The 21,924-nt window shown below is 38.9% G+C and overlaps 1 protein-coding gene across 1 annotated transcript; it reads right to left on the bottom strand.

The window, feature by feature from the left end:
• Positions 1 to 1,549: 1,549 nt before the first annotated feature.
• On the bottom strand, positions 1,550 to 21,841 carry ndufs4 (NADH:ubiquinone oxidoreductase subunit S4). The gene is made up of 5 exons (XM_008418096.3): positions 21,707 to 21,841; positions 18,753 to 18,831; positions 3,870 to 4,042; positions 3,683 to 3,756; positions 1,550 to 1,759 (listed from the first exon to the last, which is right to left on the bottom strand). The coding sequence occupies exons 1-5, from the start codon at positions 21,787 to 21,789 to the stop codon at positions 1,656 to 1,658; spliced, it is 513 nt and encodes a 170-aa protein (XP_008416318.1). The 5' UTR covers positions 21,790 to 21,841; the 3' UTR covers positions 1,550 to 1,655.
• Between the last annotated feature and the right edge of the window lie 83 nt (positions 21,842 to 21,924).

The raw sequence follows: 21,924 nt of genomic DNA, 5'->3' as shown, positions 1-21,924 counted from the left end.
CACACACATCCTCAGAACACCTCCACCTGAGTCCGCACCCGGTGAACCTCAGAAACACTTAAATGGGCTTTACATCAAACTCCTTTCAATGTTGCAATAATCCCTGTTGCTTCTTCATCTGTTTCTTCCAAACCCTGTCCTTCCACACAACGTTCCATTCACTTTTTCATATTATATTTGCTCAAATATTGAGTTTGTTTTAACCGTTTGCATTTTCCCTCTGGCCGATTTGTTCCTTTAGTTGAAAATTTTTATTTTATTCTATAAACCAGAGATGATACGAGTGAATTACGTTTATGACTAAAAATGGATGACAATCACCAGAAACTCCATCCCAAATAGTTAAACATTTCCTCACATTGTAGGACCTTTAGAGCCATTAACATGTTAATTTGTCAATCTCACCTTGTCGAAGGTGAGATTTCAGTGTTTCTACTTGGGTTACTTAAAGTCCTCTATGTGCGATTTGGCCTCAGAAGTTAATAGATTTTAGCCAACTGACCGTTTCTGTTGTCAAGCCCAATCATGTTAAATATTCAACTTCCCCTGACAAATGAATCAGTACTTGGTAAGACAACACCAGCCTTTGGATTTTAACTCTTCAAAGCATGATAAAGCAGATTCAGGAGCAGGATATGCGGCTTTATGGGGGAAATTGAATATTTGGGCTTTTAAGTTTTATGAGAGTGTAACAAAATCCAAATTACAACAATCAAGCAGTGAATTTCTCTAAAATACATAATAAAAGTTACATTAGACCTAGAACAGAAAATCTTGGTTTATGTCGGATCTACAAAACAGCTGAGACACAGAGCTCCTTTAAATCAAGGCTAAAACCCCCATCTGTCTACAGTTACCTTTAATTCATAATACCGGGAACATTAACTAATATATTTGACAATTATGGTGATTGCATTTAAGAAAACGTCACACAATATTGCTTGTTTTATATTTGATTGTATTGTTTTTACCATGTGAAGCCCTTTGACTTGCCTCGTTGCTGAAGTGTGCTATATAAAAACCTGACTCGACTTTGAAGGTATGAATGGAGACTATTAATTGTAGGTCTTTTTAGGACATTTTAAGAACCTGAAGAGAACTTGTTTAATCTTCTGTCAATTTAAAACCATTTATGCTTTTATGTAAAAAAAAAAAAAAAAAGCATCAAAGGAAATCAAAAGTTACCTTTAAGTGTGCCAGGGTCTTTAAAAGCCTCCTGGGAGTTAACAGTTTGGGATTGTGCTCAATGGTAACCTCACTGAACAGATGTTGTAAAAGGACTGTTCAAAGCTCCCATTTAAAATTCCACTCTTGCAGCTCTCCAAACAATGAAACAATCTGGGAAATGGGATAAAAACAATGTCCCCGGCTTTGGCCTCCAGATACATTTATCTGTGTGTTTAAACAATGAAAATGAAACGTACCACTCTGTTTCGCCGTTGCACAACTCAACCGGGAGATCAGACACCTCATTAATCGGTGAGAATGCGTCGTCGGGTAGTCAATTAATGAGGTGAATGTTTGAAGAGCGAAAGCAATAATGACCCAGTTGTTTAGTTTTCTTATATATAATTATGCATTTATTCACAAGAATGAAATAAGTCCGCAGCGGGACGCACGCAGGTCGGGACAGGGAACAGATGGGGCCCTTCGGTTTACTTTGCGGACCTCCGGGTCCTCTTGTTCCAGGAGAAGTTCGCCCCGTACGACTTCACCCGGGGCTTTGAGGTCCTCTTCTCTGTGACTTCGTAGCTCCAACCTGGCGGGAAAAAAAACGACAGTAAGTGAGAGCGTACCGTGCGTTCACTGGACGGGCTCCAGCGCCGATGAGGTGTCCGGCGGACATTTACAGGCTGCGTGTATTCAGAATGACTCTAATCGCTTTTGTGGCGCAATAAACAGAAGAAGCCAGTTTCCTTTACTTGGTTTCAAGAGGCCTCCCCAGATGGTTTGGTTCTCTGAGTCAGAGTCAACTTGACTGCTGCTAGACAGAAAACACATCACTCATGTTTAACTGCCTGTTCAGCTCAGATTGAATCATTCCAAACTTTTTCTCTTTTGTGACTGTTTTTCCGGAGGCTTTTTTATTTTTATTTTTTTATCCGGATTTAAACAGGTGATGTATTATAATCGTCTTTCTACTCTCCAATGACAGTCGCTGGGTTTACAACAGCAAATCAGCTGAGCAATAAAGAGCCAATATTATGCTCATTTACACATGAGTTCACATATTTGCGCCCCTTAAATTTTTCCCCAGTTTGTCATGTTCCAACCGCAAACTTTGTGATTTTATGTGATAGAACACGATGGTGCATCTTTGTGAAATACAAATACATATTTTAAAATGTTTTTTTTTTTTTTATTTCCTACAAATGAACATCTGAAAAGTGTAACATTTCAGTCCCTTGGAGTAAAATCTTTATAGAAACACTTTTCACTGCAATTCCAGCTGCAGGTCTTTTAAAATGTGCCTTTAACGACTTTATTTCGTAGCCAGTTCCTGCTTGAAAAAGCTGGAACTGAAGAAATGTAGCTGAACAGTTTTTAAATCTCGCTACACATTCTCAACTAAATATAGATGTTGACTCTGAACAGACCGTTGCCCCACATCAATATTGTTTGATTGAAATCATTTTACTGTTGCTCTGCTTGTATATTTAGAGTGATTGTGCTGCAGGAGGCGAACTACCAAATATATCTAAAGTGTCTTGCAGCCATTATCAGGTTTTCTTGCACTATAATTAGATATGCCTACCTTCCCTGCAGCATGATGGAGCCACCACCGTGTAATGAAAGTGCGAATGACGACTTGAGGTAGTTTTGAGCCATATGCTGCATTATTCATGTGGGGGAAGTTTCATTTTGGTCTCATTAGGCCTGCACACGTTTCATTTCCTGTGGCTAACTAGATCTCATACAACTTTCATTCATCGCCATTTCTTTAGTCACTCTTCCATAAATGCCACTTTTGTGGAATGCAGAGTAATAGCAATCATCATATTCTTCCACCCGAGCGGTGGATCTTGGAAGCTCCTCCACAGTAACCAGAGGCAGGAGATGTGACTGAGATGAGATTACACAAAGATGGAGAGCTTACTAATGAGGGAACTTCTAAGGGCAGCTAGTCAACTAAATTTGATTTATTAGTATCAGAATATAGTGGTTAAATTATTATGCACTACACACTTTTCAGATTTTTAGTTCAAATGTTTGAAAATCACACATCAGTAGTTCTTAATGCAGCATGTTGAGCTTTTTGGAAACGTTAAAGGTTTGAGGGGAGTGAATACTTTTGCAGATCGCAGCACACAGAATAAAAAATTTGACCCGCGAAGCTCTGAAGTGGGAAAGCATTTAAAAGTTTAAATATATTTGTGAAGCATAAAAACTATTAAAAAATGTTTCATTCACACATCTAAGTAAATAATAAATTCTGTAAAGTGCCATTAGGTAACACTGAAACCAGAATTTTATTAAAGTGAAGTTAAAAAAACAATGAGGGGAAAAAAAAAAAAAAAAAAAATTAGTTGCTCATGATCAATTACTTAACCGAATGCACTATGAACCAAAATAACAAATTAAAAGTTTATACTGAAGCATAACATTCACAATCAGTTTAACCAACCGTATCACATACTTCGCAACCTTTATTGTTCTGTTTTGTCACTTTTATGGATCTCACCATTTTTCTCAGCAAAAGCAACGGCGTCTTCCTTTGAGGAGAACGAGAGCACCATGTTGGACAGAGGATCGGCCCTGAGACACAGAGGACAGAAGACATCCCAGGAGAGAAACGTCAGATGACACAACTAGAACGGCTGTGGTCCCACTTAGCAATGATTCAGATTCACTCAAAGTGGTGGACTTACGTTGAGGCCCAGCCCATCAGCGGGTTCTCCCACCGCTCTCTGGTGTCAAAGTCCATCTTCCACTTCTTGGTGCTGTTGATGCCAGACTGCATGGCCGTTTTGGCGGGGACAAAGATGTGAACCTTGCGGGTTTTGATGTGCTCCTCCGGGACCCCCGTCAGAGTCGTGATGTCCTAAGGGAAAAGGAAGAAAAGAAAAACAACAGACGGTGACGAAAAGCAAGCTTTCGACAGGAACCAAAAAGTAAGGGTCAGTTTTAGTGGCTGGTGGAAAATGTAACTGTGACTTTGGTCACTTTTGACTGAGCTTAAAAGAAACAGCTGAACCTTTTTAAACGGAGAAATATGATTATGACCGAATAAAAAGTTCTCTTTTGGCAAGGATTCCTGTCGGTTCAGGATGAAGTTTCAGCAGTCAGGTTCTCTGTGTTGGGCGTTTTACATTCACATTTTTGGCTCCCTTGGCAGAACACGGACTTCCATATAAAATTCGACAGAAAGACTTCTCAGTGATTTTATGGAGGGGACGGTAAGTTGATTTGTGGGTCAAAAGACGACCAATGAGAAAAACAACAGCTAAGTTAGGTTTCATCAATCTAACTGAAATCAAAACTTCTCCATTTAAAAAAAAAGAATTATATATATATATATATATATATATATATATATATATATATATATATATACAAAACAGATGAGTCAATTTGTCCCAATGATCCAACTTGAAGCTATAGATCCTCCACATCATATTAGATTAATTATTAGTAGATTTTTGGAAAAAAAAAAAAGTTGGAAAAATGGGTTGATACTGAGCAGTAACAGAAAGTTTTTGTTGCCATAGTTACAGACATTTAGTCTTTCCTGAAAAGCATCAATGATGGCGCCAAAAATATGAATCTGACTGCTCCAACAGGTCATCTGGAGGTAATCCCAAACTTCAGTCCCAAAAAAAAAATGGTCTTGACTTTAGGAAAATGTTGGTTGGCAGCCGAAATGGAAATTTGCAATCAACTGTGTCATGTTTTTCTTGTCCATCACCAGACTAGAGAGAATTATTTCCACTTCAAATAACAGGGGCGCTGAAGAACAGCAAATTGTTATAAATCTGAGCAGTGAACATTTTTATAGACGCCATAAAGCAAGCGAAATGTTTTGGTTGTGTTTTTATCGTTTCATTGATATGATGGATCTTTTTGACATTTCTCATTTTGAATCTGCCCCATTTTTGTGTTTTGACCTGCCAGGATTTAAACTTTACTTTCTCCATTTTCATCCCAACATACCAGATGTTTATCACCAGGCTGAAAGAAAGTAGGCCAGTGTGACAATTGGAGTAGGTGGGACCTGGGAGCCCCTTCAGGCTCCTATCAAAGATCTGGTCCAATTCTTCAGGGAATTAGCAAACAAGCACTGGGAAGTCGGCGACAAAACACAGACGAACCTCCCAGCACGCCGGCAGCAGCCACCCAAAGACTGAGGCCTTTCCAGGAGGTACTCCTTTCAATGCAAGAATTTTACACATTTCAATGGCCATTACAACTTCAAAGAATCTAATTTTCATCATTGTCTGTCATCTGCCAGTTGATTTGTAGAGAGGGGGTCATTTTCCATGAACTCCACACAAAAGCCCGCCTTTCTTCTTGCCAAGGAGCCTCCGATGGCATCTAAGCCCAGTAAATTACAGGTCTAACTGCGAAACTACAGCTTGTTTTAGTGAAACATCTTTTTGCTGCGCTTAGTACAGCCTGAATTTAATCATAAGCAAGATCTGCACATTGAAAAGATTGTTAAAATGAAAGGAAAAGGACAGACAAAAGGAGGAGGGATGGTGGGGGCTGGACTTCACAAGTGCTTGGTAATTATTTCCGGCTGCCCTATCTACTTAACCTTAACAATTCCTTCTTGTCACAAAGAGGAGGAAAACATGTTCTCCTCACCCAGAGAGGGTAATGGTTCATGACACAATAACACACAACATAGTGTTGCATAGCAGCAAAAACGACGTTTTTTCATCAGGTTGGTGATCGGAAATGTGTCTTGAATTTAGTTTTTATTTTCAAGAGTGTTCAAAGATCTGCATTCCCATAAATGGGAGGATAGAAACCTTTTGAAAGTCTTGGAGCGGAGACCAAAACCTAAAACTCACCCTTCTGTACATTTAAACATGAAATAAATCATATCTGCAATCAGAAACTTTCTTTTTGCCGACTTAGTTCTGGTGGCTGGACGCAGGAAAATCTTTCTTTGAGCCACACTAGAAATGATGCCTCTGGGATTAGCAGGTCAGACTATGGTTCCGCGTATGTAGTTACATAAACCATAACTGACACATGGGGCCCATGCATGGTACACTGGTGTGGTAATTTGTCCAGATGTAGCAGACCTTAAATCATATCGTAGGGAGTGGATCTGCACATAAACAGAGCCAAAACAAGAACTCTGCCAAATCACTGAAAACCTTCTGCTCATTATCCGGCTTTGCATGCAGAAATACAAGTCTAGACCTCTATGATACTCTTCTTGCGTTACACCCGAGAGGTAGGAGGGTTATCGGCATAGCAGGCTCACCCACAATGCCCGGATTCACAAAGGCGGGTGGGGGGGGGGATGATTGTGGCTGGAATGTGGTGTGTTCCCAGGAGGACTAGAAAGGGTCGTCACAAAAGGAAAACCCACACGGTGGGCACTTTTTCTTCTGCCATGTACAGGAAGCAAAATGAGAACTATCAAGTTTGACACTATTCAGAGGGCCTTCACAGGGCCCTACAATACCTGGCTGGGCAGACAGAATGGCGGGCTTTAAGAAAGGAGGGTGGGGGAGATTGGCTGGCAAAGTCTTCGTCACGTGAAAGCGTGTCAATATTTCTGACACCTCCTGGCTACGGGCCAAAAAAAAGCGCATAGGAGGCTGTCGCTGTGGGGCTGCTGGCCCACCAGACTGCTGAAAGCTGGTACCCCTAATACTCCAACAGAGACCTGGAGCTGAACACTTCTGGGTAAACAACAAAGAAATCTCAAAGTGCTTTAGTCTGGAGGGGAAAAAACAGCTGGAAATAAAGGTGTTGATAATATGAGCTTTAAACTTTGAGAATCTTGAGCTGACGGTGCTAAACGCTAAACCAAACACCTGTAGCACTTATGAGTAATGTTAAAATCTAATTAGCTAAGGTTTTTAGAAACAATTAGATCCTCATGTTGCTCAATAAAACTGAAACTGCATTACATTCCCTGTCGAATGTTTGGAACGTTTGACGGGGAATGTTTGGAGTAAAAGTCTGAGTTTTCTTTCCTCCTTGAATGTCGTGCTGGTCCAAGTTGAAAAAAAAAAAAAAAAAAAAAAAGCTCAGCTGGCTCACGCTTTTGGACGCAAAGCGCTCCAGGAAATTCATTCTCTAGTAACAGACATGTGAACAAGTGTCAATATGAAGGCTGAAAAATGCTGAAGGCTGTCTCACAAAATAAAAACCATGAAAATACACAACATGGCAAACAAATAAAATGACAAACGGAAACAGACCGAAAAAGCATATATGCAAAAGCACATTTTGATTTTCATTTAATTAGAAAAAGGATCAACTGTGAATGATGAATTGGACATTGAGAAGATGCTTTTAACAGAATATGTTTTAACGAAGGAAACCGTGAGAGGGAGAGCAGTTCCAACGGGAAACTTTATCGCTTTAGAAGAGTCGTGAGGTGGACTTTCGATAAAACTAAGGAGAACTTAACCGTTTACTTCATACAAGTTTTTAACGCATCCTAGACAACTTTTTAATGTGACATTAAAAATAAAACAAACAAAGCAGACCTAAATAAGTCCTTGATTTATCTTAAGTACCTCCTAAAGTGTCAGGAATACTGACCATGGACCATAATGCAATGGGCTGAGTGAGCTGCAAGTAGAGAAATTATGACTGCAGTTCAGATATTCACTCATTTTCACACCGTGCACAATTACCAACCAGTCAATGCATTGATTATATTACAGAGAATTTAGTCAGTCGCTTAAACTTTCCCTATGATGTTATCATCATTCGCAAGGAGAAAAACTAAACTTTTAAAGGTAGATTCTCAAAGGCGTTAAGCATGGTTGGACACAAAGTCAGCGGATGGGACTAAATGAAAATATTAACATGTAACCAGGCATTCAGCAGAGGTTCCTATATCTACAAAGGGTTCAAGTTTTAAGGTTTTGCCTTGTTGCAAATCTGTTTGATACCTTCATCTGTGTATAGTTGAACAGAATCCAGTGCCTCTGCCCATGTCTGTCTGTCTGTCAGTGTTCACTCACTAAATTTTCTTCAAAGAGACAACATAGAAAATGTGCAAAGGGAAGACTGACATGCAGGCATGAGACGATTAACTGCCGTCTGCTTGGAGGAAGTAGGGATCTGTCTGAAAGAGGGAGTTAGGAGACAGGACTTTACCACCTAAATTCTCAGAGTCGGTTATTTTATTTTTAGCTTCAGGGATCAAATGGCAAACAGCAGAAGTGTTGTGTTCAGGTTTCAAAGTAAAAAACAGGAACGTCCGCATAGATCCACTCAAACAATGTTTGAGAGAAGACAAAAGCAGCAATTATTCCTCCACCTTTGTAAATCAAGACATGTGATAGCCTTACTGATGTGCTTCATATCACCTGCATGAGTCTCTCAGCTGTTTTATTTGTCCGGTTAAAGAAAACAGACAACAATGAGCAACTTGACTCTGAACAGGACACATAGGCAGCCGCACTGTCCTTTCCTCTAAGTGTTCTTCCAGCCACCATTACCCTCGTATCGTTTAACACATCTTGTCAGCTTCAGATGATTTGCAGGTGAATATCCGCGTTTCCTGCAGTTCACTTCCCACAGTTTATACAAAGGAATATTAAACCCAGATTTCTTCCTCTCAGTGATCTAAAACATGGCCTCCTTAGTCCTTCCGATATTATTTGCAGACCGGTCCAAATGAAAGAGGAGATTTTCTGTGGTGTGTTATGCTTTTCTGTAAGCGACTGAGCTTCGCCAAGACAGCAAATGTAATTTAGCCCTGGAAGTAGCTTGCCAACAATAAAACATATGGAAAAGGAAGAGAAAGTGAACAATCAGATATCACTTTTGGATGTGTGTTTGAGAAAGTCTTAATACAAATCAGATGAATTACTTAAAAAAAATTATTTCGATTGTGGAAATGTCTACTGGAGAAAAACTGAATCAAACTTTCAGAACTGTGAGACTTATGGCTTTGACTTTTAAAAGTCTTTTACATTTTCTATTTAAGTTTTTTCTAACTTTTTGGACCAGTTTTTTCCTTTTTTTTTAATTTTCAAAACTGTCAGAGTAAAAATAAAGTTATTTTCTTTTACCAATATGTTTCTTTCTGACTGGAGTTAAAGGTAATTTTCCTGGCTCAATGTCCCGATCAGAATCCGATGGAGAATGTTTGGAGGGAACTAAAGATGAGGGTGATTGCGCAGAGACCTTCCAGCCTCAAAGAGTTGGAGCTTCCTAAAATAAAGCATCACAATTGTTAACAAGGTAACAACTGCTCAGCTTTTACATAAAAGGTTTGATTGGCCAATAAAGAATTTATAACTTATTTCTACCAGAAACAAACTTCATAATGGTTGGAAAAAAATCATCTAAACCTGCTGTGGTAGTGAATAATTTTGGTCTCTATTGTATGTGAACAGAAACTGTGCAGGTTGTTTGGTTTTATTATTTGTGTTCAGCAGATCATAAAACAAGATGAAAAGGTGAGGTAAAGAAGCAATTCACAATTTTTAAACCACTTATAAAATATGTAATGCTTAGTTTGGATTAAAAAAAAAAGCTAATTATATATCATTAAAAAAAATCCAGAAACAGAGAAGTGACGATGCTTTGTTCAGGGTTTATAACGACCAAAAAAACTGCCTCAAATTGCCCTGTCGTTTTTGAATGATTGTACTTTTATTTCTACATAGATTAGGTCAGATTTTTGTTTTTAAATACTTGATCATATTTAAAGAATATTAATGATATAAGTATTACTTTTTCAGCAATTCAAAATGTTTTTACTTTTCCATATATAAAGTAAAACTACAATATTTTTTTTAAAATTATAACTATATAATAATGTTCTGTTGCTTTTGTATGGTAAAAGCAACTGAACTGAAATATAGTAATTCTGTTGGAAGTTTATTACATCGCATATTAAAGGACTGGATTCTTGAATTAAGTAAGAGTTTTAACTCTGTCACTGTTTTTATCCATAAAAACAATCAGGAAATATTCTGACAGTCAAATGTGTCTTTTTTTTAATAAGCTATGAAAAGTTGTAGCAATGTACTTTGAGCCAGCTGACTGGCAGTGCAAAGCAACAGGTAGGAAAGGAGAAATGCTGCGTGGCTCTGGGCTCCTTACAGCCAACAACTCTGGCCACTGTGGAATCTCATTAAAAGGGAATTTAAACCATAGAAAAAAAATAGTTTTTAATATTTAATGAAAAATTTCTATTTAAAAAAATAAAACTGCATAAAAACTTTGCTGTTATTTCCCCGAACTTACACTATAAAGTGCACTTTAACGACCAGAACTCAAACCACTAGGAAAAAGCAGAATTTTGTATCCAATTCAAAACAAGTCAACATAATTCAACGATAAATCTTCCCATCTGCTGACCCTTGAAGACAGCATTATTTGTTATGATGATTGTTACCTCTCCATGAACTGCAGCTTATTGGGGTAAAAGAAAACACAGAGGAATAATCCTGACAGAAACAACATGATTAACATGTTTGTCTAATAATTTTACTGGTTTAGATCAGTGTTTCCCAATCCCAGTCCCCAGAGGGCCATTGCATTTTAGATGCGCCTCCGTTCCAAAACACTTTATTCCGATGATTGCACGACCTCCTTTGGATGCCATCAAGCGCTGCAGAAGCCTGTTAATCACCCACTTATTCAAGTCAGGTGTGCGGCTGAAGGGAAGCACCTAAAACATACATCCGGTCCCTGATGAACCAAATAGAGAAACACTGGTTCAGCTAAATGTTTTATAACGGACATTACATTCGGCATGTACCATTCTGAATATGATTTTTATGTGATTAATGCCATTCGCTGACTTTTCTTTAAACTTCTTTAACATGAGGATTTGATAGGGTTGTTTGGATGTGGCCAGCTGTTTATCTACCTTTCAAACAAATTGTATTACTGGCAGAATAGCAAACTTTTATTCCAAGTTTAAATTGGAGCAGACACTAAAACTACAACAGTGCTGGTACATGGCTGCAATTGCTCAACAAATGTTTCTCAGTTGTCCAACTTTTAAAACCCATTAATTTAAGCTTTCCAGCTGGCTCTGCAGATAGAGACAAATAAACACGACCAGCGACATTTTTTGCGGACCTCGTACAAGAGTGACTCCTCTACCAAGCTGCAGCCTGTCACAGTGCGAACACCTGTACACCAAAACTGCAGCTCAGCGGCCTACAGGGGGCCGTAAGGTCAGCCGTGCTGAATGATGTTGAGTCAGCATGTGCTGAAAGCCCAAACACGTCACCCTTAACCCCACACCGGCCGGCCCACACCCAGACCGAGAGGCTCACTCATCAGCCTCCGCCGGTTCCCACCTTCAGACGACTTTGAAGAGTAAAAAGCGTGCCAATTACTGATTGGACATAGGAGGGGGGCGCGTCTAATAGAAACAAATATTATGTTGCTTGCTCATGTGTGGGAGTGATCCAGCACTGGAGCAAGAAGCAGCTGGCTCGAGGGTCATCTCGGATCTCGCATTACACAGCCTAGTGAGAATCGGAAGAAGGGGACAAAAGGAAAGGTCATTCAGGGAAGAGTTGCACAAAGGCTGTTTGTTTGGGGGAACATCTTAATAATATATAGGAGGTGAAACAACTTACTTGGAGGTGATGGAACCAAATCCTGGAAATGACACTTTTTCTGTTTTGCATATTTTTTATTTGTAGAACTTTGGGGGAACCGACCCAGTAGCCATTTTTCAGAATTGTTTAAAATTATGTAGCAGCAGTATTTTAGTTAAGTCATGAGATTCTCAGGCCTGGAGTAAAAATTTCACAGCATTTACCCCACAGCGTAAGGGACGATAGCCGGAACTAACTAAAACCTGCAAATACTTAAGACCCCCTCTAGAGCTGCCTGTTCTTAACAGCTTAGACATCAAATATACGTTAATGTAAATTAATACGCACAGCAGAAACCGTCTTAGGACTAATGCAGGAGCATTACAGTCTTTGCTATTTATGCTCTTGGTGGTACGGCCAATCAACACAGAGGAAAATAAGTAGCACTCCTGGATTGGCTGCTTTGCAAACGCCAGGTCAATAGCATGTCGCATTTCAGCTTTGCAAGCTGCATCATGAGTATTTTAGATATACTCTATAAAAAATTCTGTTAATAGGTGGATTTTCACAAGTAATTCAGAGTTACATTGTAGAGTTTTCTTCTTTCTTTAAATAAATAAATAAATCAGCAACTATGTGAAACCGCTGTATAATTTTAAACAAAGCTGTATGTCATCTAATCAGTTATCCATAGCAAAAAATAGAACAATTTCTCCTGTTACCTAAAGTAATTGAACATAATGACTAACACACTTGCAGAAGTGTTATCCATAACATGAATAACACTTTATGATGAAGACAAAATGATGAATGAAGTCCCTCTAAATTTATGAGTAGCTTTTATGTTTGTATTACTGAGAATATGGCATATTATGCCACGGGGGTTTATGTTTATAGTGTTCAAATCATGGCTGTTTGTGTTTTTTTGTTTATTTGTTTTTGCAGTCACTAATATCTCCAAACAGCTGAATACATCTTTCTTTTAAATGTTCTGTCCACCAGTTGAACAGCAATGGACAGCAACAAGTGCAGGAGGGGCAGCGCTGCATTATTCCGCTGTTCTGTCCAACCAACCAACCAAAATAACAGAACAGAACACAGCTTTATGAGACCTCAGTTCACCTCCATACAATTAATTACTATCAACCAGGTTTTGTTTCCAAACTATTATTGTGATTGGAAACATCTTTCAACAGCTGAATATCATATTTCTTGTAAGAGTGCGAAAAGATTTGCAGTCCTCTTTCAGCAAGCTGACTTGCAAAGGGCAGCAGCATGTTGAGGAAAGGTTTTATTATGAAGTTAAAGAAAAGTCCTGTTATTTTCTGGTATGTTAACAGGATTACATGCCTGGAATCAATAAGATTTATCAGAAACGATGGAGCAGTTCTCCTTACCTGCACCCTACGATGGTGCAACAATCATATGAGTCATGCATCATAGCTACGATCCGTTCGTTTCTGTTACTCATTTAGTTGTTTACCTTCTTACTCATGAGAAAAACTTCAGAGCACATATTTGGAACCTTTGTCAGATTTTGTAAAATCGAGAGGGAACAAACAAGGCGGTCGGTTGCCTTTATCACTAACGAGCAAATGCAAGTGTAGGCAAACAGAAGTGACACTCCTTTTTCCACTTCCAATCCGCAAACACAACCAGACACTTCCAATATGAAGCCCTCACTGACAGCAGAAGAGTCCTCCTAAGAGGCTGGTTCTCAATGGAAGCGAGTGCTAATAAAGGAAATACCTTTTACTGAATGATGCATAATAAAGCCTCTTGTCTGGTACTCTTCAAAGACTAACATCCTCTGACCCTCTACACTCCAAACTTGAGCTGTGAGATCTTTTTTCCCCCCTTTTGGATAAACGCGCCGTATGAGAGGTTCAACCAGACAAAACAGACACTTAAGTTGCTGTGTGCAAAGGAGGGAGGAAGGGTGGGAGAAGGGTAAAAACGGAGGGGGGAGTCGGGGTAGTGAATGTGGTCTGCTCCATGGTAGGTCACCCCGTCTGCAAGAGTGGTCTGAATCTGAAAGTGTTCACCTCTGTACTGTAGACTTCAAAGTGCTGCTGCGACGCATATTTACATGCATGAGTTACCCGGACTGCGAGCGGGATGCAAGGAAAGTTCACGTATATGGATGGGCTTTACTCTTTTGTTTACAAATAACATTTTAAAAAAAAGATTAAAATTTTAAAAAGTTTAAATTTATCCTCCATTTAACAGGCTGTTCTTTTGAGAAAAGATTTTTGTGGCATTCCAGATTTGGGTAAAAAAACAAAAAAAGTGAACCAAAACTCCCAGTTGACTCCATTTTGAGGCCAATTAAAATCATCCTACATGAGAAACCCTGTCAGTCAAGATAAATGCTGACTGACAGGCGCAGGATCCCTCAATCTGATTCTAATTTAGGTCTTTAAAAAGAACCAACAACATGCCTTTTGAGTCAACCACCTTACCGCAGTCAAACCCAACATCTTGTGCACAGATGTTATGTCAATTGCCAGACAAGTGGTGTGCACCGAGATTCACTAGAAACCAAGAATTTTGCACTGAGCAAAGCATGCCAGGAATAAAATAGCCCTACCAATCTAATACACCCTCCTCCTCTATCCACCTTCTTTCCTCTTCGTCGATTCCTCGCGGCCTAATAACTGTCCTCCTCCGCCTTGTAAAACCCCACAGCCTTTAGAGAACTCTATAACAAGGCTTCAACAAGCGCTTTAAGATTATGGAGTTGTCTTTATGTGGAGAGAGAGAGCGGAGCGGGCCGTGGCTGAAGCGGGAGTAGTAGACGTTTGGACACTTGTGAATAAGCGGGGGTACAAAGTGCTGCTTATTGAGGCAGCTGTTATGGTTGTTTCTGCAGAAGGGGGCCGGAGTGTTAAAGCAAAAAGGAGCTGACTCTAATTGACTGAGGTCACAGACATTCCCTGTAAAAGCTGTGTATCAGTGGCCAGCCAGCCGGACCCTGGGAGCTGCCCAGCATGCTTAATCAAACAGTAATTACAAACAAAGGCGCGTCGGCCCGGGCGCTCCGGGGAACAGCCCCGGGCACTGGAGCTCCATCACGCATCTTTTTTGTTTGGCCTCCGTCCAAAACGTCTGACAATCACGTCAAAGTTTAGTTAGTAATAAAGTCATAATTAAAATTTTACATTTGAGAAAGTGGGGTGGGGGGGGGGGCGGGACGTCAAACGCTTAAATTAATTCAAATTAAAATGGCAAAGAAAGTATTCATAGGGGAATTAGAAATTCTTTACATTGACGCAATAAAATAAAGGCAGAGTTTGGCTTTTAAAATCCTGGAAAGAAAGGCTGCTGCAGCATTAGTCTTGAAAAACCCTAAATACACAGCCAGAATTATATTTTTGCGTTATAATGGCCTAGTCAAAGATACAACATGAATCTAGTTGAAAGTGTTCTCTATCAAGTCTATAGCACCTGAGCCAATATTGCAAAATCCCATCACACCTTTCTTGTTTGTAAAATAAAATTTGAAAACCATTTCTTTGTTGGTAGCTTATAGCATAAAAACCCTAAAAATAAGTTTAAGTTTGAGGTTTGAAAGTTATAAAATGCTTAAAAACTTCAAGAGGTTTTTACTTCAGTATATCAGTATAAATTGCTTGATGTTAGATGCTTCGCTGACTAATTATTGTTCTCTGTAACAGTCAGTATCGCGTGAGCCTTTCCAATAAATTTGTCCGCATTCTGGGAGAGATGGAAGTTTTTGTCCTTCACCTCCTAGATTTGAGCGTAACAGAGAAGGACAGAAAACCTGCGGAGATGCGAGTTCCTGTAAGGGGTTGCATTTTATTGGACAGATGAGAACAAAGGACAAGATAAGCGAGTATCACAGACAGAAACAGTCAGACGGTTTCTGGAGCGAAATCAAAACATCACTTGCCCTGCTCAAAAACTGCAGCCTCATCTAAATGAAATAAGCAAAATGCCACATCCTGCTCTGGCTGGCAAAGAGAGGGAGCGCCCTCACCCGACATTACCTCTCAAAAGATCGAGATCTTTTTGCCGATTGTTCTCCACAGAAAGCAATTTTCACTTATCGACGGGCTGACGGCCGACTAGAGTGCCGACGTGCTCCCAAATGCCCGACAGGAAGAGAACTCTTGCTGCCCTCTTCCATGTGAGATTGAGACCACTGCACTGTAAACAGCTGAGGCCCTCTCTTTCTGGCCCGTCTGGGTGAGCATTAGGGTACTTCCCGCCGTCGCCAGCAACAACACGCCACAAAGGAAGCTCTGTGACCAACAACACTGAGGTGGCCACTGTCTTTTTTTTTTTTTCTCCCCCAATTGAGTCTCACAAACTTTTTTTTTTCTTTCTGTGCAAACTCCTTTTCTTTAAAATCCCTCACTGTGTTTTGGAGGCCCTTTTTTCTCGTCTCTGCTGGTCCTCTCGGCGGCCCCTACTGAGAGGACAGAGACAGACACTCCGCCTAGCCAAAGGTTTGTCTGCCAGTATGGCCAGCTTTGCTTTGAGACAAAAGCACACCGATGCTGCTCACACCGCCCCCTGGCCATTCAAAAAAAAAAAAAAAAAAAGTCCAAAACAGACTCCCTCATTCCTCCTAAACTCAATTTTGTTTGCACTTATTTTCTATGTCCTTGATGCTTCACTAAGACACCACAAACTTCAAATGCTTTGTTTTAAGCGGTTGGTACAGCGTTAACTTTGGCCACTTCAAACATCGGTTTATTTTGTGTTCAGGTCCAAAAGCTGCATGTTTTTATCCGTCTTGTATTGTTCTTCTTTTTTCTTTTTCAGCCAACATTAGATCCATACGTGCCGATGAGAAAAGAACCCAAAACATAAAACATGCAGAGGTGAGTTCATGTTTTAATTCAAAATGTAGTAAAGCTCTGAGCTGCCCGTTTCTTTCCTGAACACTATGAGTAAAATCTGTTTTGAGTAAAGTCACCAGATGTTTGTGGTCACATTTACTATGAATCAAAACAAAAGCAAAACATTGAATGTAAAGGATGGATACTTTTGTAGTGAATATTTAAATTTTTGTGTAAAAAATCTTTACCTGAACGTAAAAATAAATAGTGTCCAACTGCATTCACTGTCTCTGAACTATTCTTGAATTGGTCAAAGACACATGCCTTATAAAGTCATTTCGAGAGCCACAAATGGTGTGTTGTGTTAATTTGTTCTATCTATAAGCAAAATTACAGATCCAAACTAACCACAGGCTATAAAATCCTAACATACATCTATCCCATAGAAGATTCTGTGTGCCATGGATTGGTCACCTCTTTGGTAACTCTAAGGGATTACCGAGCAGGAAATGTAACAGAAGATAAATCTCTGTTTTCATTTATCAGTCAGCGAGAGAGCAAATGTCTCAGAAGTCAAATGCCAAACCGAGGTCAAATACTAATTTACTAATTTAAATATTTACAAGTTTGCATGGAAAACTTGCAAGTTACATGTGGAACTACGATGATTCCCTATTGACCCTGGTTTCATCTGTCCACAGATTGAATTTTTAAAATCTAAATGACATTAAATCAAATCAAATCAAGCTTTCTAGTCAATCTGATGTGCATGGAATCGTAGTGCAGTAAAGTAAAAGCGTGTCTTTCCCGGGTCAACATCACTAAGTCAATAAAGGCCACAATTAGGCTTGCTTGGTAGGTATCAGATCAGTAAGCTATTTTAATAGGAACATTTTTTCTTCCACAAGGATCATTTCGATTTAATTCTCGTAAACGTCAATTTATCTTAATTCTAGCTCCAATTCTGCACATTTCAAGTAAATTTCAGTTATCTTAAACCAGCGCAGTCAAGTCACAGTCTGATGGTGCTTCACCGACCTTTTCCATCTAAAAGATGAGCTATGAAATCTCACATAAACTGCGTACAGGCTCACAGGCTGCTCATTTGTGGCCTGATTAGTGGAAAAAAAACAACAAAAAAAAACAAAACACTGAAGCAGTTAATTCACGATTACATGAGGTTGGTTTTCATGAGTTTCATAAATATAACTATTATTTAAACTTGCATTTTGTATTTAATCGAGTTATGTTTGTCGCATATTCAAATTTGGTTGATGATCTGAAACATTTAGTGAGCTAAAAAACCCAGAGGAAATCAGTAAGGAAGCAAAATATTGTAGGTCACGTAAAAAAAAAAACAAAAAAAAAAAATCATAAACATGGCAGAAGAGCGACGATCAGAATACTTCATATACGAATAAACAACAACAAAAAGACACAGCAGTATTTATCAAACTTTGCATTTAGAGTTGTGGACCAGAATTTCTCCACCGGATTCGACTCTGGCCTCTTAGTTTGTTTGTGAGAATCTGCTGAATGCAAAACGTAAGGCTCAAACAGACAATTTATTTGTTGGCCTATTTGATATTCATCTAACACCCTGCTTGACCTGTAAAAGAAAAAGTTAATTTCAGACATCGAGTGACACTGCTGATGATCACAGCCGATATTTAGTCATTAATAACCTGGGGTAAGGCACAGTGGAGCCAGGAAAGAGCTGCTACTGGATGCGATGAACCAATGTTACATTTCTCTCCCTCTGTGCTCAATGTAACATGAAACCTTATTGGTTTATGTAATGTTGGACAGCCACAAAACTGTACAATATCAACATATATTTGAATAACAAAGAAAACACCATAAGGGTCAAGAAATGAATGATCTGTAGTTATTTTGTTGCTCTACAAACTATATTTTTTCCGTTATACGTGAAACTAGATTTGAGCATTACTCGCAGCAATTCTGCCAAATTGCTGCCCAAATTCCACTCAGTAAGCTATTCAGTAGTTGTAATAACAAGGACGGCTGTGCCAAAAGGATTAATGTGAGCGTTGAGCATGCACACTAATGACAAAACCTGCCATCAAATTGTTGCAAAAGCCTACTGTCCTGTTGAAGCTGATTAAGAGTTTCCAACTGTTTACCAAGAAAATAATTGGTAGACGGCAGATCAGACAAAAAAAAAAAAAAAAAAAGGCAGCTATGTGTCACGTTGAAAAGCAGGGATTCTTACCAATTTCTCATCAACGGTAATAAGTTGCGTGTCTTGTTCTGCTTTCTCTGCCAGCCTTGATGCTGATGTGCTTGCAGACCTGAAAAATCAATGAATGGGCATTACACTCAACGGCCCACTACAAAGCAGGAAATTACACAAACAAGTGGCATTCTGCAGCCACCGACAGTCTTGGAGGACGCGGTGGGGTGAGGGTACAGTGAAAAGGAAGCGGCTAGGAAGGAATCCCCCCCGCCACCTATTAGTTCTGTCTGGTGAATCTCTGGCAGAGCCTCGCTCTCATCCTAATGACGGGACGTGCTTACTGCTGGCTGCTGGGTGACTGGCAGGCGGGGACTGTGGAGCTCTTTGTGAAAGTGCAGCCGTATCCTGACACTGAGCGGCGCAGGGCCATCGCCACTCAGCCAAGGAAGGGCTCACTCAGCATAATGTCCTAATTATCAAAATATGACCGAGACAATTTGTAGGAATATCGGCTACAAAAGCGTAACTTTACTTTTCACAAAAGAGAACGAAAAAGGTGTGCTGTGCTTGATGAAATGCGTTGATTGTTTGGCCGGTAACTGCAGATTTTTACCTCAACTGCTTACATCAAACTAATAAACCAATCTGTACCACAGCAAAGCCGCTGCACATTGTCACATTAATTAATCAGAAAGCTTAGGGGCGGCACAACTTGGATTTTCTTTTTTTTTTTTTCCCGTTAGGCCTTTGATGGTAACAAATTTTGCTGGATGATAAATTGTCCCAGAAGTTATTGTGATATATTGCAATGTTGTTGTTCTGAGACCATTTTCAAGTAATATAGTGGTAATGATAAGATAATAATGCAAAAAAGCATTCTCAAAGATCAATGTAATTTTAATTCTTATAGAAATGTAACACTAGAACTGGAAGACATTTTAAATATCCAAAATAAACTAAACAATAGAAACAAAAAATAAATAAATGAATTATGAACAAAATTGTCCTTCGAATGTACGGCAAGTATTAAATACATTTCTAACTGCTTTCTGATTTTGTAGAATGAGCGATATTCTAATGTTGTTTTGATCTGTCATCTGGTATTAAATAATTATTATTTCTGGACGCAACTAGGCAAGGTTTCAAAACAACAACAAGCTTTGAGCTACAGTTTAACATCTCTTATGAGGAAACAAAAAAGAAGTTTGGAGATCAGGTTTTCATTTTTTGTTTTTCAGCTGTAAACAATGAGCACAAGGTCCTGTGAGACTCTTCCCTCCACTTGTTGCTGCATACTGCCAATCAGCTGTCTGAAAGAAGCTTATTTACACTTTTCCTTCACTTGCAAGACTGGCACATTAGTTTGTTTGAAAGATTTCGATCACAAACAACACGGATATTAAAGGAGCTAAAGAAGCACCACCTTCCATCTACCTAAGGAAACACTATTTTGAAATTAAAATCACTGTGAACTGCATGTCTGTTAGCAGCCGACTGCAGCCTGGCGATGATAGCTTATACCTCATTACATAACTCATGTGGTGGGATTAAAAACAATTCCAAATACTAGTTAATGTTTACAGAAAAAGCACAATAACCAAAAATAAATAAATAACAACAAGCTGTCTTCTACAGAAGAAAATTAAAGTATTGGAATGGTCCAGGTAAAGTCTGACCAGAGTAATTTGAAGATAGCTGTGCAACAGATATGCCCTCACAATCTGATAGATTAGGAGCACCCCCCCCCCCCCCCCCCCCAAAAAAAAGAAAATAAAAAATTGTATACTTCTACCAAAAAGACTGCAAAGTGCTGTAAAAAAAATCAAAAACTGCTTCAAAAAAACATAGTTCTATGTTTTAACAATGTTTTGTTCTCTGTTTTATGTGGTACGCAACCACATAAGTTTTATAAGTTATATGTCATATTCATGGTAAAATGTGACATATTAAATTATTTAATTATTTTTCCATCACATAGTCCAGGTGTTAAAAAAAAAATAGGGTAGACTATTTACATCTACTTTGTAAAAGATAACTTAAGTCAAGCAAGACAACACGTTTCTTTTTAGACAGATCATAGAATGTCTCTCAGCATTAGTCAAAAATCAAACCAGCCCACAGCCTGTTCACTTTACCGCCTCTGACAAACAACACAAATGTTACTGCTGGCTTGCCAATCGTGAGATAATTATTTTTCTTGAGACAAAATCATGAGACATTCATAATATTACAGTAAAAGAAAACTGTGTCAAACTGCGCAAAATCAGACTAGACCGACATGCCTTACACTAAATGAGTTAAAGCAAATTTTTCAGTGGTTAAAAACTTGGTTCCTAAAATTGATATACAAAAGTATGAATACTGGTGAAGGCCATTTTTAACAAAACAAATGATCATAGCATATATACAGCTTGTTACAACAGGATCTAATGTGATGAGGCAGATAAATATTGAAGATAATGTCCAATGACACGTTCAGTGCCGCTTCAACTTGCTACCTTACTTGACTGTAAGGTTGAATGTTCTGTTGAACTTTGCTATAAAACTGCACTCTGTCCCATAAAGCGCCTCATTAAAAGAAAAGTTCACAATGTCGCGCCGATCATTACGGATGGTATTTTGAGGTACGCAGCAGCAAAGAGTGTTTAATTGCGTTTGCTCCTAAACTGATTTGTAGCTTAGCTTCAGCTAATTAGCTACCTCGCAGTTTGCGAAAGGACATTGACATTTATCTGATACACTAGAAAATGTAAAGACGAAAAGAAGTCGATAAAATATTTTGACATATTACTAGCTCCCAAAAGATAATTATTTTGTTCATCTATGTTTTTTATAAATGATTAGTTGCCAGGGTTTTATTTTAGCTTAGGGCAGACTAGATTGGTCGGCCTGGGAGGTTTTTCCACATCTGAGCTGAAAATTCCATGAATAATCCCAAAAATAGTAAGACAAACGTTTATAAAATCATATGATAATCAATATTAAATTACCTGGCTGGATTCAGTAGGATCCTGGAAGCTACATTGCTGAGAGACAAACGACCTAAACCGAGAAGTGACATTGAGGACGCCATGTTTGTTGTTAACAATTAGGTACGGTAGCCGCGATGGAACAAGTAGAACGAAAGAATATTAAAAAATTACAGAAAAATAATACGTATGGGTACATTTACATAAATTTAACCTTTTTGAAAGATAGTAAAGATAGT

Source organism: Poecilia reticulata, chromosome 9, assembly GCF_904066995.2.
Source record: "Poecilia reticulata chromosome 9, P_reticulata-male-v2, whole genome shotgun sequence".
In the NCBI taxonomy this organism is placed as follows: Eukaryota; Metazoa; Chordata; class Actinopteri; order Cyprinodontiformes; family Poeciliidae; genus Poecilia; species Poecilia reticulata.
This window is presented reverse-complemented; position numbering and strand designations above follow the sequence as displayed.